General features: G+C 39.4%; 2 protein-coding genes across 2 annotated transcripts; one reads left to right on the top strand and one right to left on the bottom strand.

Annotated features, from left to right (window-relative positions):
- Positions 1-123: 123 nt before the first annotated feature.
- Positions 124-3,014, bottom strand: hnrnpa1b (heterogeneous nuclear ribonucleoprotein A1b). Its single transcript, XM_042492584.1, has 11 exons — positions 2,926-3,014; positions 2,268-2,384; positions 2,011-2,157; positions 1,707-1,917; positions 1,521-1,616; positions 1,365-1,415; positions 1,229-1,288; positions 1,020-1,154; positions 758-895; positions 604-676; positions 124-442 (listed from the first exon to the last, which is right to left on the bottom strand). Exons 1-10 carry the CDS (start codon positions 2,944-2,946, stop codon positions 615-617), a joined length of 1,038 nt encoding a protein of 345 aa, XP_042348518.1. The 5' UTR covers positions 2,947-3,014; the 3' UTR covers positions 124-442; positions 604-614.
- Positions 3,015-3,556: 542 nt separating this feature from the next.
- cbx5 (chromobox homolog 5 (HP1 alpha homolog, Drosophila)) lies at positions 3,557-11,245 on the top strand. The gene is made up of 5 exons (XM_042492585.1): positions 3,557-3,709; positions 4,213-4,393; positions 5,696-5,927; positions 6,592-6,692; positions 10,020-11,245. Exons 2-5 carry the CDS (start codon positions 4,263-4,265, stop codon positions 10,159-10,161), a joined length of 606 nt encoding a protein of 201 aa, XP_042348519.1. The 5' UTR covers positions 3,557-3,709; positions 4,213-4,262; the 3' UTR covers positions 10,162-11,245.
- The last annotated feature ends 3,433 nt before the right edge of the window (positions 11,246-14,678 follow it).

Below are 14,678 nucleotides of genomic sequence, written 5' to 3'. Positions count from 1 at the left end.
CATCACAGAAGTTTTTTTTTTTTTGGCTCCTCACATACGTATAACATGTCCCTGATCCCACATTGTGCATCACCTAATAAGTGAACCCTCCCTTTCCCAAACCACTCAAGAGGCTAACAAGACTTTTAAAAAACTGAAAGATGGTTTATTTCAGCTTGATTGGATGCAGTTACAAATAAAAACCAGAAAAAAAATCTACATAAAAACCTCATTGGAATGCTTGCTTTCCAGAAACACATTTAGATGGGGAAAAAAACAAAAAAAAAAAACACAAAACGTTTAAATGAAGACCCTCTGTGATTTATCTACTGTACATCTCTTCTTGCAGCAGCTGTAACCTGCCACAACTGTTTGGCTGAGCAGATTTAGGAGGTAAACCTGCAGCTGCCCTGTCACTTCGCTTGCTCTCCTCTCCTTGCTCTCCTCTCCTAAGTACTCAGTCCTGTTGAACAATACGGAACAACATTGTTAACTGTGCACTGACTTTGTATGACCTGAGATCCAGAGTGAATTTTTTTTTTTAAAGATTAACTACACTTAGCGAGTCCCTGCAACTACAAACTCTGGTTTTATGATACAAATTTAATGCCATCCAGTACTTACCAGTTCACATTTCAAAATCGTCCCATACGGCCACCATATCCTCCACCGCTGTTGGAGCCACCGCCGTAGCCACCTGGAAACAAAGAACAGAAAACTCAGCTTACAGAAATTTGCAGAACAGTATGCATCCTTGTTTTTGCTTGCTCCATCTTACCATAGCTCCTGCCACCACTGCCGCCACCACCACCACCACTGAAGTTGTTCTTCATTGGGCCAAAGTTGGAGTTGTGGGGGTCGTACTGGCCCATGTTGTAGTTATTGCCACTGCCGCCGCCGCCACCACCACAATTACCTATGAGATTTTATTCACAAGTAAGAAAGACTTAACACATCGGGAACACAGAATGGGTATAACATGTTACTGGTACTGAGGCTTGTAAGTCATCATGGCAGATGAGGGGATCCAAAACACTTACTATAACCGTTGCTGTCATAACCGTTTCCACCATAGCCCCCGCCTCCTCCACCACCCTGGTTGTAACATTGGTTATACCCTCGGTTGCTGCCGCCATTATTATATCCACCAGGACCGCCGGGACCACCTCCATAGCCTACAACACAAAATCTATCAGTATTTTGACAGGCTTTAATAGTTAAATAGTTACTGAAAAAGTTGCGTACTTACCGCCACCACCGCCACCTCCGTTGCAGTTGAAGGGACCATCATCAAATCTGCCCCTGCCACCTTTGAAGTACAAGTATACAGAGTCAGGCTTCACACACAGCATATCATTTTAGATTATTCATGAAAATTAACTTACCTTGATTGAAGCCTCTATCGTAGTCATAGGGTCTTCCACCACTGCGTCCGCCTAAACCAAAACACAACCATTAATTCTTAAATAATGAAGATTGTGCCAACGTTTTGAAACCACTGTTAGAACACTAATCTGGATTAACCACAAACTGGAGCTTACCTGCTCTCATTCCCATGCCTGCAGTCTGCATCTCCTGTCTGGTGAGGGCCTTCCTCACTTCACAGTTATGGCAGTTGATTGTGTGATATTTCTGGACTGAGGAATGGAAAAGGTTTCAATTTACAGCTCAAACCATTTTTTTTTAGGTAGCACACTGCAACGAAAGCAGAGAACACTTCTACTTACTGACAATCCTGTCGACTGAATCGTGATCATCAAATGTCACAAAGGCAAAGCCCCTCTTCTTCCCCGTATTACGGTCAGTCATGATATCAATGACTTCGAGCTTTCCAAACTGCGAGAAATAATCTCGCAGGTGTGACTCCTCTGTATCTTCCTTGATGCCCCCAACAAAGATCTTTTTCACTGTTACATGGGCACCTGGTCGGTTTGAATCCTGTGATCAAAGACATTTGTCAGCGATAACTATACACATCCTTTTATGCAGACTTCATTTATTTCGGTTTCAAATATGTGATGTTTGACTTACCTCCCTGGAAACGGCTCTTTTAGGTTCAACAACTCTCCCATCAACCTTGTGAGGGCGGGCAGACATGGCAGCATCAACTTCATCCACTGATGAGTAGGTTACAAAGCCAAAGCCCCTGGACCTCTTACTGGTGGGATCCCTCATGACCTAAAGAAAAAAACGATTTACTACCAGTGTTGCATACTAATCCCTGCAAATGCGGCTATAAAATATGTGCAAAATATAAAAATGTGACGGGGTGATGTTAACCCACTTACCACACAGTCTGTAAGGCTACCCCATTGCTCAAAATGAGCACGCAGACTTTCATCTGTGGTCTCGAAGCTCAAACCTCCAATGAACAGCTTGCGAAGCTGCTCCGGCTCGCGTGGGACCTAAACAAAGGACAGAGCAATATACAGGCATCAGGGCGCATCCGCCCGCATTTAAGAAGCACACGGTGGCTTTTCAGTGAAGAGATTCCACAATAAACTTCCACTTCAATGTAAAATCATTTGTTAATCTTATCCTGCGTCATATTTTGAAAATTAGGACAGGGTGGGGGATGGAGAGCCGCCGCCATTAACGTTGGGGGGACAGGCCTGCTGGTATAGCGCGCTTTCAGCCGCAGTCGTATGAAAACACAAAACACGCGTGTCTGCTAATATGGCGTTTGTGCATTTCGGTTATTATGACTTAAGATATGCGTTTAGTGATTTTTTTGTATGTTTATATAGCTGCCCGCATGGACAAAAGGCCACGAGGACCAGCTGCAACAAAATGGCGGCTTTACAACGCTTGATAGCTGCGGTGGCTGGAAAAAAAGTAGTCGGCATTTAGCATTACGTGTTATCAATGTTTTCGCATTCGCGACCGTTTGTACATACCTAACATGCACGGGAAAGACATTAAACGTTCAGTGAATACAAAACTCACGTTATTCGCGCTATTCGCCATTTTTTCAGGCAAATCCTTGAAGACTCCTTGTGAACAGGCCGGAGAAGCGATCTGCGTCAGTCGAGCACAGCCAGACTCTCGACAGTAGAATAAATAGCAAAGGAAACTCCTCTTCTACGCAGCGATTGGTCAGTAGTTCCCGCTGCAGTCTGTCGTCAGCGCTCTTTGGATTTTGATTGGTCCAAATTTAAGCACATCACGAAGAACGGCCAATCACCTGGCGGTAGGCGGTACATACAGAATCTGGGCGATACAATCTGAGTTGTGGATATTTTATGTAACCATATGTGAAACATGCAACTAAAACAATAGGGACAACAAACCGAGGACACAAAAATCAGTACTTTACAACAAAAGATAACTATTGCATGAATATGAGCTTGGCTTGCGGATGGAGCCTCTGTCACTGTAGCAACCGATAGACATTTCACTACTCCAACGTACATATCTAATGCGTATTTCATATCGAGACAAGCCCAGCAAATTAATCACCAATAACGTGTTTCAACTTCTTGAAAGGTACAGTCAAAAACACGACAGGAGACATATCAGCAAACCAATGTAGGTCATCAGCTGACCGAGGGGCGGGTACATTCTTTGTGCGTCGCCTTTAACGCGCGCTTTTTACGCACAGCATCTTTGTGTGATCCAAGCTAGGTGCTAAAGTAGCCCCACTGTTGGCCTCACAGACCACGGTTCCACAAAAGACACCCGTTATCGCTAAAGTCCACTGGTCAAGACCGGCGGTCCACACACCCAGAGGGTAAGAAATTGTTTTATTGCATCAAGGTGCATTATCCTGCTACGAGTATCGTTATACATTTGCGTTTTGGTGTCAACGTTAGCTAATGTTAGCTTGTCGGAGCGTTAGCTCGGATGCTAACGTTACCTGCTGCAAGCAAGTTTGCCTTTCATGCCCTTTGGTTAGCTAGTTGCCCAGCAAACACAACATTATATCTTCACTACTATATGCACGTAATACGTTTGGAAACATTATTTTCAACGTTTAAATAGTCGAGCGAGTAGACGGATAACGTAAATAAGGGGTCTTCAGACCTCCAATTAGCTTTTTTCCAGTTTTTCGTGCCTGTTGCAGACCGGAGAAACGACAATGAAAATATGTTTTTTCTTTGATGCACGGTAGCATTTAAGGGATGCAGAGGGGTGCTGCTTTGTGCTTTTCGTTATATAACTTTATGTATCGACTATAAGAGATGCTTATTCTCTATAACATTAGCATCGCAATAATTTTCCTGTGCGTTACAGGGAAGTGCCATTGGCCTGCGGCAGCGTGGTGTTCAGCAACAAACTACACTATGGGCAAAAAGTCTCGCGAAGAGGACTCCTCCTCCTCTGATGAGGAAGAATATGTTGTGGAAAAGGTGCTGGACAGGAGGGTGGTGAAAGGCAGGGTCGAGTTCTTCCTGAAGTGGAAAGGATATTCAGAGTAAGTTGTTTATCTGCTGGTGTGCTCACCAGAACTCACACTCACACCTCTACAAATTTAAGCTACATCATCAACCCTGTGCTGGGCTTTAAAAAACATTAAATACAACAGGTATTTGATATTTTGGACAATACTGTTGGAAATTTTGAACCTAGAAGCAAACTTTCACCAACAGGCAGGTGTGTGGGTGTTATTAGCCAAGCCAGCAGGGGAATTTACTGCCATTTACTTATTCTTTTGAGTCAGATTCAACTAGAGTAGCAGCAGTATACTGTGGAAAGAGAAATTATGGGTATCATACTAGGGTTCGACATATTATTTTGCAAGGGCTAATACAGATTATTAGTAGTTGCTGATAACTGATATTTGGGAACGATATGCATTTACAATAAAAATGAAAATATTTGTCAGAATTTGGAATAGAAGAAAACGCAACACATTCTTTAAATGCCTTTAGCAAATATTTAATAAAAACTAGGACTTTTAAGATCATGTAAAGCAAGTTCCTTGCATCTTTCTTTTATTTTTTAAAAAGTTCAGTGAAAATTTAAATAAAGAAATGAATGAATCAAAATAGCTTCCGTACTGACACTTTATTTGCATGTATTGCAGGCTGCCTTCCCTGGTGTTAGTTGAGTGAAATGCGCACACTTTTTCATTAATTTATTTTATTGCTGATCATCAAAATAAAACACTGATACAGATAATTGGCAACATGCAAAATTTTTGCCCTGATAATCTTGTGACCCCTATATCATACCATGCACATTTTCTTATCTACAGTATTGACAAACATAGCTGCCGGTCATACAATCTCACCTGTATGTGAGTTTTTACATATATTTCCTTTAAGAAAAAGTTTCAGTTATAATAAGGTGTTTGTTCAATTGAAAAACACTTATGGTTTCATTACTTTAAGGGTAATTGTAACTCGTAATAATACTGATTTTGTGATACAATGATGTTTTCTGAGATGTTTTTGTGTCTATTATCCTAGACAATTATCCGTAGTTTCTCTCAGGATTAATAAAATACATAGAGCTATCATGCTGTGAAAAAATCCCATTCTTTTGCAGCCCTAGATACAATGATAACATACAAAAATGCATTTGCCTACTGTAAGCAAAATGCAGACGAGGAAAGTAATAGCTAATCAAAGTTAGAAAATAAATTATAATCGAATGAACATCACAGAATATATGAAGTTTGATTATTAATCACACAAGATCACCTCTTATCTGTGCTGTTAATTAAGAGCTCTACTGGTTCTGACTTTGTGCACTGTGTTGTGGTTTTCCTCAGAAAACACAACACCTGGGAACCAGAGAAGAATCTGGACTGCCCTGAGCTTATTTCAGAATTCATGAAGACCTACAAGAAAAGCAGCAGCAGCAGCAGTGGTGGAAGCTCTACGCCCAGCAGCGGGGCCAGCAAATCAGGCCCCTTGGGACGCTCCAAAGACTCCAGTAGCTCAAAGAAGAGGAGCTCAGATGATGATGAGGAGGGTGGAAGTAAGCCCAAAAAGAAGAAGGAGGTGTGTAATGTGTCTAGTTTTATCATGGGTTTAGATTATAGCATTGGAAGTCTGCAGTGTATGGGATATAATTCATTTTAATTTGCACGTGTGAGGTTAATATCTTTTTTGTGCTTTGTGTGCTGCACTGTGGGGGCTTAAAAATAGTATTTCCACTCTTGTTTGAAACAACTGCTGAGCTTTAGATTAAAACCTCATTATTTGTTAATGAGCAGCTGATGGGTATCTCATCTTGGAATAGAGAAACATTTTCTTTTACATAATCCAAGGATTCAATTTAGCAACTGGTCATTGATTTGCCAGATCTGTTGACAGTTTTCTTGGGCATACAGTTAACACATATAAAATGGGTTTTGTCCTAAAGTGATGGAGAACTTCACCTTTTATTAAGATGATTTATTTAATATTGGAAAGCCAAATATGAATAGATTTTGTCTAAAAAAAAAGGAAACTTACAACCAACTGAAACAAATAATAATAAACTACAGTGTATTTTTTTGTAATTTAGAATTGTATAGAACTGGAGTCCATTTGTGTATATTATGCATCTATTGCCAATATATCCATGTGTAACTAGTCAACAGTCTAAACATATTGTTGTACTCCAACAAGTATTTTTTAGTGTACTGGAGTAACATTTTGTCGTCTCTTTGTTTTTTTTCAGGACGACATTCTAGTTGCACGAGGCTTTGAGAGAGGCCTTGAGCCAGAAAAGATCATTGGAGCAACGGACTCATGTGGAGACCTAATGTTTCTTATGAAGTGGTAGGTTTTGTTGATATTTTCATATCTAAAAATATTTTTGGTTTTTATTAACACTCAACCTTTTTATCTTAAATACACTTTACTTACAAGTATGACAAATATATTATTTTGCCCTTTGCCCGTTAAATGTTTTTTCAGTATACTTGCAGCTGCCACCCTAGATACCATAACCCCTTATATCTGCTTACTTGGTTACGTTCTAAAACCCTGTGCTCCAGAGCGTCCCTCCTGCTGGGCTGCTGACAGTGCTGTCAGTTACTCTGGACCACAGTGGAGGAGGTTGTACCAGCATCTGCTTCATTGTAGTTCAGTCCAGTAGTTCCCATTTGGTCCAGCCATGGGGTCCATCTTTCTCTCTAGTCAATAATTCAAGGTCCATACATTAGATAAATTGCTGCATGTTCAATTTTATTTCATAAAATGTAAGCAAAACTGTGGCTTAAAAAAAAGAAATACAACATAATGCAGGAATAAACAGAGATGGCACCTCAGAATAAAAGCTATGTGCTGGAAATTTACTGTACTCCAAAGTGTTTTTTACAAATGTTCTCGAGTCACTTGCAGTCCATTCAGAATGGACCCGTGACCCACTTTTGGACCGCGACCCACCAGTTGGGAACTGCTGGTTAAGTTGACTTCACTGATAGTCACCACTGGAGCTGAGGTTGTCTGAGACACAAACAGAAGTCGCGCTGCTCAGCATTACACTGTCTAGTGCTGTGCTGCCTTCTGTTTCCATTATCCATAACTCTTAAACTGTGTTGTTACAGTTTCTTAGCATTCTGCATCTACAAATAATTAAGGTTCCACAGGCGATACTTGAGAGAAACTGAAAAGTTCTGACAATCTTCCACATACATTTCTTTATTTTTTCCAATAAAGAAATAACAAAAGTTAATTTGATATGTTTGAATATTGTAGCATGTGAAGGCCAGGCTTCAGTGCATTGTATGGGTGCAGTTTTTAAGCTGCAGTTGTATGGGTAATGATAGTCTACTGCAATTATTGAAAAGCCCCAACTTCATTCTGCTAATGATAATGGCATTAATGAGACATAAGTACTCTTCATCCCTCTTTCCACTTACTCAGGTACCTATTATCCGTATTTCCTCTAAAAAAAAAAAACGGCACTGTGGGATAAAAATTCTGTATCAGACCAGTTGCGTGAGATCCTAGGTATACTGGGACTCGTCAAAGATTACACACAAAAAGCCGAGCTGGTCCTGGGGGCAGAAAAAACTGTCTCAATATTGCATTTAACTTCATACAGTTCACATTCCCCTCCTGTTGTAGACCTAGTTGGCAGTGCACTCCTGTTATTACATCCTCTGATTTTCGACTTTCTGACACCATTATTTCTTGAACTCAAACTCTGTTCTATGTACTCACCTTCTCTGGTACCATTGTTTCTCATCTTCTGAACATTGTGACATCACTATGAGTGCAGATGGCAAATGCATACACCAATAATTTGTAACTCACTTCTAAAGTAACAAAAATATTTAATTATGTGTCAGCTGGTTCTGATTGTGCGATTTCTTTATACATCAGGGTGATCAAAAAATAAGTATGCATTTCCCACAGTATTAGTCCTCTTCTGGTTTCTCGGTCTTAACCCTTTGGTACTGCGGGTGTTGTCTGCAGTGGTTTCCGTATGAACTGCTACTACTTGTGACTTGTCATGGCATGATTCTTTTAAACGGCAGCTTTCAATGTGCCAGATTGCTGCTGACAAATTACCCATTAGCAGCACTAATAGCCTTGCTGTCCATTCATATACAAACAGTAAGCCACACCATAAAATTTTATGTCATTGCATATTAGCTAGAAGGATATATGTGTAGTACCTCGTCACTCATGCCCGGTCAAGCTCCATTCCAGAGTGTGTGCAAGCGCAAAACGAGGCAACAGTGGCACCTTAGCTGTGATTTGTTCATTTAATTATTTAAATGAGGGGGGGTTACTGGAATATTAGGAAATAAATGTAAATATAAACATCGCCAATCCTAAAATGGTTCGCAAGCTCCACCTAAGAAAGATGTATAGTCTTGTATTAAGACATCAGACTCAAATGAATGAAATTTCACAAAAATTTCCATCTGTGAATAAAGTCCCACCCAAAGAAGATAATATTTTACTTTATGGTTAATGTTCACTGAAGTTAAATTAAATTAACGGAATTATTATTTTTGAATGATGGTTTGAAGAGACTGACTTGCTAATGGCGGTTTCATTCAAGCCTAATTGTGAAAGAAAGAATTGTATAGCGACATTTAACTAGCACCCCCACTGGAGGGGAAAATAATTCATTGCTCTGCACAGACTTGGTATTGCTAAGGTGTCTCCTTGTCATTAACGTTTGCCAGCAAACGACACAAAAATACCTAAAAGCTACTTTACGTTGGGATGCTTTCCCAATATGGTAGAGAATACATAACTAAGTTTTTACAAGCTGCTGAACCAAAAAAATAAACTTTTAAACAGTAAGATGTGCAGCACCAGCAGAAGATATATGGGAAAACTGTACACTCAGTATGCTGTAAACAGCAAGCATTTTGCTGATTTTTGGCAACAAACTGTAGAGATCTAAGCTAACTAAGCTATGTCACACCTGATCTTTATTGATCTTTGTTATTTTAAACGGTGATCTTACCGAGTGATTTAATCAAATTGCGGTAAACATCAAAGTATTTCACTTCTGGCCATTCAGTGGGATCATTTCTGCAAGATAAGCAAGGTAAGCAAAGACAATACTGAGACAAACTGACAATATTGAGTTTGTTAATATAACTTTTCATTTCTGGGAGACATAGGTTGCTAGAATAATCATTTGTTATGCTGATACCTTATGTTTTTAGCTAGCTACAGGCACTTTGTCAGCATTTCAGCCTATTGTTGCATATTGTGGCGTTGGTAGTTTTCACTTTGGGTGGGCATGGTATTCTGAGTATGACATTTTGCGCTCTGTCTCTTTAGCTGTGTTGTCACATTTTTATAAAGGCGTTTGCAAGGATGACTTAAATTATATAATCACTGCTTTAATTGATTATTTTTTTGTTAAAATTATAAAGTTGCCATAGAAGTTCACATTCATAAACATAATTAAAACACGTATTTTTAATAACAATGATGTATAAGCTTACAAAAGACTATTTGTATATGATGTACACTTGTAATGTATATGATATTAATAGTTGCCCTCTTTAAAAAAACTACAAGACAGATACTACGAGTAAGGGGATAAATGGGAGTGTGGTATCTAACTTGTGCAGATGAACTGTTCTCAACTGATTATAAACACAAACTTTGGTCTTTTATCTCTAACAGGAAAGACTCTGAAGAGGCTGATCTTGTGCTTGCCAAGGAGGCCAATCATAAGTGCCCACAGATTGTCATAGCCTTCTACGAGGAGCGTCTGACCTGGCATGAAGACAGTGACAAGAAGGAGAAGGATGCTGTCAGTGCGTGAGTGCATCACCTCGGGAGGAAACGGGGACCTCCTCCACTGCAGGGACAACCTTGAGTCAGACATTTTTCACACCCAAATCCCAAAAAAATATCTCCATCCATGCCCCATTGGAGCACAAGGGCCCCAGACTGCTGAGAAGGATCCATCAGACATGAGGGGAAGCTGTAGCGGACATGGGTGACATGCTACTGGGGAGGGTTTCTGCTGTTCTGTCTTTGTAATCTTTACCTTCTTTTTATTGTCTTAACACATTATGTTTTAGTGCTTACAGGATACAGTTGTGTCAGTATGGTATGTTGCATCCAAGAGCACAGATGGCCATCTGTTAAAACTCAGAACATAGTCTCAAGAGCCAGAGTGAGTATAAGCAGTTTTAACCATGAGCTTGTCCTGTGGCAGGTGCACAGCCCTCCATCATAAAGTCTTTATAGGCAATGCACCTCTTTGCTTGAAGAACCCACTAACACCACTGAGGATAAAAAAAAAAAAAGTAGAAAGAATATTCAGGAAGCAACCACCGCAGCACTTTCCTGACTGCATAATCACTTCCTTTTTAAAGACTTTTTATCTCTTGTAGATTTTTTTTTTTCTTTTTCAATTTTCCCCATCTACCGTGACATAATTACTCAATTTGAAAACTTTCAGACGACAAAGGCCAATTATGTCTTTTTAAGTAGTGATGATATCTTGTTCATTTTTAAAAAATGTCATTTTTTTATCTCTTATTTCCGAGTTTTAACGTGAATGTTGTGTGCGGTTTTTTTTTTTTTGGTTTTTTTTAATGTCATTATGCTATCACCAGTTAAAGAAAATGACAATAAAACATGTTTTGCTCAGTTTTGTACCCCCTTTTTTTGTTTGTTTTGAACTTTTATAACAGTCATGTTGGCAGATTAGATCATCTACACTGTATCCACATGAAATGAAACCAGCATTCATCACAGTCATTGGGGTCTGCCACCTTGTGGCTAAAAGATAAAAATCTTTTGGACTTTGTGACCAATCTCTATGATGACAACCCTGCAGTTTTAATGGTGTTATTGATCTTGTCGGTTAGTGATACTTTGACTTTTTATTTTATTTTATTTTATTTTTTTTTTACACAGCGTAAAGTGGAGAAATCCACTCTACAAGTAGAGTATTTGTTGTTGATCTCATGTACTGTTAATTTGCAACATTAAAACCAGTTTCATATTTGATTATTATACCCTGGGTTTTATTGTGATGATTAATTTGATTGTTTTTGGCTGTCAGTATTCAGATTTTAAGATGGACAGTGTTGCTACCTGGCAAGTGGACGTCAGTTCTTATACACAAGGTGGATGCCGGTTTTGTTTTTTGGTCTGTGGTGCTCCAACATGGACTCTTAGGACCAAATGTTAAGCATCTACCGACATTCTTTAAATCAGCATTGTAAATGAGGCCTGTTAGTTTTTCCCCTTTCATACATACAGTACATTAATCATGCCACACAGGCTTATGGCTTTGGTGTATTTCCTTTCATTAAAAATATTTTGTCCTTTCACACTGTTGAGCTTTGTCCTCAATTTTTGGCAGTGCAGAATTTTTAAAAAAGAGTATTTCTTGTGTCAACTAAATGTTACAAATATGTGTACAGTAGCACCCTTTAATAAACATTTCCAATGTTGAAGTTGCTGTCAGGTGGCTTTTGTTTCAGCATGTCAAGAGATCATTCAAATACCTGCAAAAAGAAAGAAGAAAAAAATAAGTTACATTAATTCAAACCTACACTGCAGGATTTGATAAATCACTGAGTTGAGAATTTTAAAAAAATGTCAAAATGACTCAATTAGTTGGGATTATTTTGGCTGAAACGAGTAGGAAAACAAATTGCACTAAACCTTGCGCAACATCAGGACGTTTCCTAATACCATGAGGGAAAAACAACCATTTGTCCTTGGGGAATAATAAAAACTCATAAGTCACAAATATCATGAGACCAAAGCTGTTTAATGTGGCCTCTGTTGAAATGAGACCATTTTTTATGTTTTCTTTGTTGAAGAAAAATGTTTCAAGAGCATCGGCCACTCTCACCCAGCAGATGGCGCTGTTAAACAAGACCAATGCGAAAGTCATAACTGCATTTTAGTGCAAGTCATTCACAGTTCAAATACTTACACATACAAAGTACAACAACTCATGAAGTAATCAATTCTCAGCAGCCTTTATAGATTATTATGCACCTTTTAGCGAGGCATGGATTCATGTTGTGTTTACTGACTAACACCAAAGCTTTCTCCAGGATGCTTATTGGCTTCTCAGTCAGTTTTGCTCCTCTTAACATCTGCTGAACCCACCTGTAGGTCTGCAATCCTACGCTGTGTTCAGACTCACACAGATTTATCCTAAATTCTTGCGTAGTTTTGAAATACAATATGTCAGGCTGACGTGTCTAAAATAAAGCACATTAAGAATACATAGAATATGCTTCTATTTGATAAAATATATTATAAATGTTATTGTTACTGTTTATCCCAACAGAAGCAGAAATTTTCCTCTGACAGGGCTCAGCAATACACACATTCACATTTAAAACACATTACAAACATAAAAAAGGGAGTGTTAAAACAGCAACTGATAAAAGCAGATTAACATGCATAGTCCATTTTATATTGTTCAGGGTTTAGTACAGTTGGTGTTTTTTTTTTTTTTTGGCATTTCATTCCTTAATGGATATCAGATAATAATCCACAAAAACGAGGGGACAGAGTGAAGGAGAACAAAAACGACCTGCAACAAAAGGTCTCTGGCCGGGTGAAAACCAAGGACATTATAGTTCATGCATGGTTGGTGCCTTAACGCCCCAGGCCCCCGCTGAGGCATCCCACTTCCATTTGATGTAATGATGCAGCCATAAAAAATGATGTCAGTGTAAGAACCACAAGGCTTGAATGACAAACCCAATACAGGGAATATGTGATACTGTATGATTTTGGGACTTTTTTTTTCTTAATTTGAAAGTGATTCATCAAATATAACAAGGGAGCAAAACCACTCATGTTTAAAATGTACAGACATTTTGTCACAATCTGGCCACCATGACAAAAACAGGAAATAAGTCTTTTATTATAATAAATAGAGTAGTGACCTGCAGTGAAGAACTACTGCAATATCAGTAATAAACTGCAGTGAAGGTTGAGTCTAATCCTTGTTCTTCTCTCACCACCCTCTTTTTCTTTCTTGCTGCCTTTTATCGTGACTCTCTCTCTTTGTAACATACACACACACACACACACACAAAGTGCTGCTCAGCTACGTCTAAAGTGATGGAATTTTCCTAGCAAAAAGGCTTTTACACTCCAAATGGAATGCAAAGGTCACTAGTAAATTTCCAGCCCCTGGGACCATTAAGCTGGGCAAAGGGAGCGAGCAGCAGGCTGTTTTATGGAGCCTGGAGCTGTCTGCTGACAAACCCAGGCCAGTAGGTTTGGTTGGGAAAGCCACAGTGGCACTCATGGGAGCTCTGCCTGTGATGTGTGTGGCAAATACAGATGTAGAGGCAGTGCTGGTACGTGGTCAACGGGCGTGCAGAGTGAAGCTTCAGCGAAGCTAAAAATCTAAATGAGGAAAATCGGATTCAGGACTCATGCTAGAAATGAGTGCTGTGTGTGTGGCAAAGTCAATAAGAAGCTGTGTGCCTTGGTTAACTAAGAAGTGTCAGCTCTTAAGGATGCAAGGGTTTAGTTTTAACATTGAGGGGACATATATGAAACAGAGGTATTCCAGGTCGTCCGCTATTTAAAAACAATCTCCTGCAGTCTGATGATTTTTTATGCATCAGTTTGTGCATTTTCTGCAATAATGTATGGTAAGGTCCTCTGCTACTTTCATGTTATTATTTATGGGATACAAATGCCCATTGTGTCCACCCCCCACCCCCAAATCTGTACCTATGTCAGGAGGATGCATTCATAGATTTTTGACATTGCACTGTAGAATTATCTGATATTTGTGAATACATTTCTATAAATTAAACATGCATTTTAGTGTAACTTGCAGCAGTAACTTGCACTTGATTTCAGTTGACAACAGTAATACTACTTTTTAGCCAGATGTGTCTTGCAAACTACGTTCAATGTCTCAGCGGGGACTATGTGTTAATATAGTTGCATTTTTGGTGTAAATTTATTTATTTATTTTTTGCAACAGCCTCTCTGCACTTAAAGTCCCTCCTGTACCAGCAACTTCCAGTGCAAATGAGTTCCTCAGGGGGCTGCCCACGGCAGAGGTGGGTCGTCTTGCAGCACATTACACCAAATGAGTGTCAGGGGAGCTGTGGCGAAGGAAGGGACTGCTGCAGTGGGCCTCATCAGTGTTACACAGCTTGTTCGAAACAGCAAACAAATAAATGTGCACTCATACAGATAACACAAATGCAGGCCGAAATGTGTTGCTATCTAGTGTATGAAAGAAAAAAAAGAGTCATAGTCTTCAGTTAGTGTCCCTTAGAAACCGAAAAATGTCTCTGAAAGTGTTGTAAGTCACGAGTATCACAG

Source organism: Plectropomus leopardus, chromosome 8, assembly GCF_008729295.1.
Source record: "Plectropomus leopardus isolate mb chromosome 8, YSFRI_Pleo_2.0, whole genome shotgun sequence".
Taxonomy (NCBI): Eukaryota; Metazoa; Chordata; class Actinopteri; order Perciformes; family Serranidae; genus Plectropomus; species Plectropomus leopardus.
The sequence above is the reverse complement of the archived record's forward strand: the minus strand, read 5'-3'. Positions and strand labels throughout refer to the sequence as shown.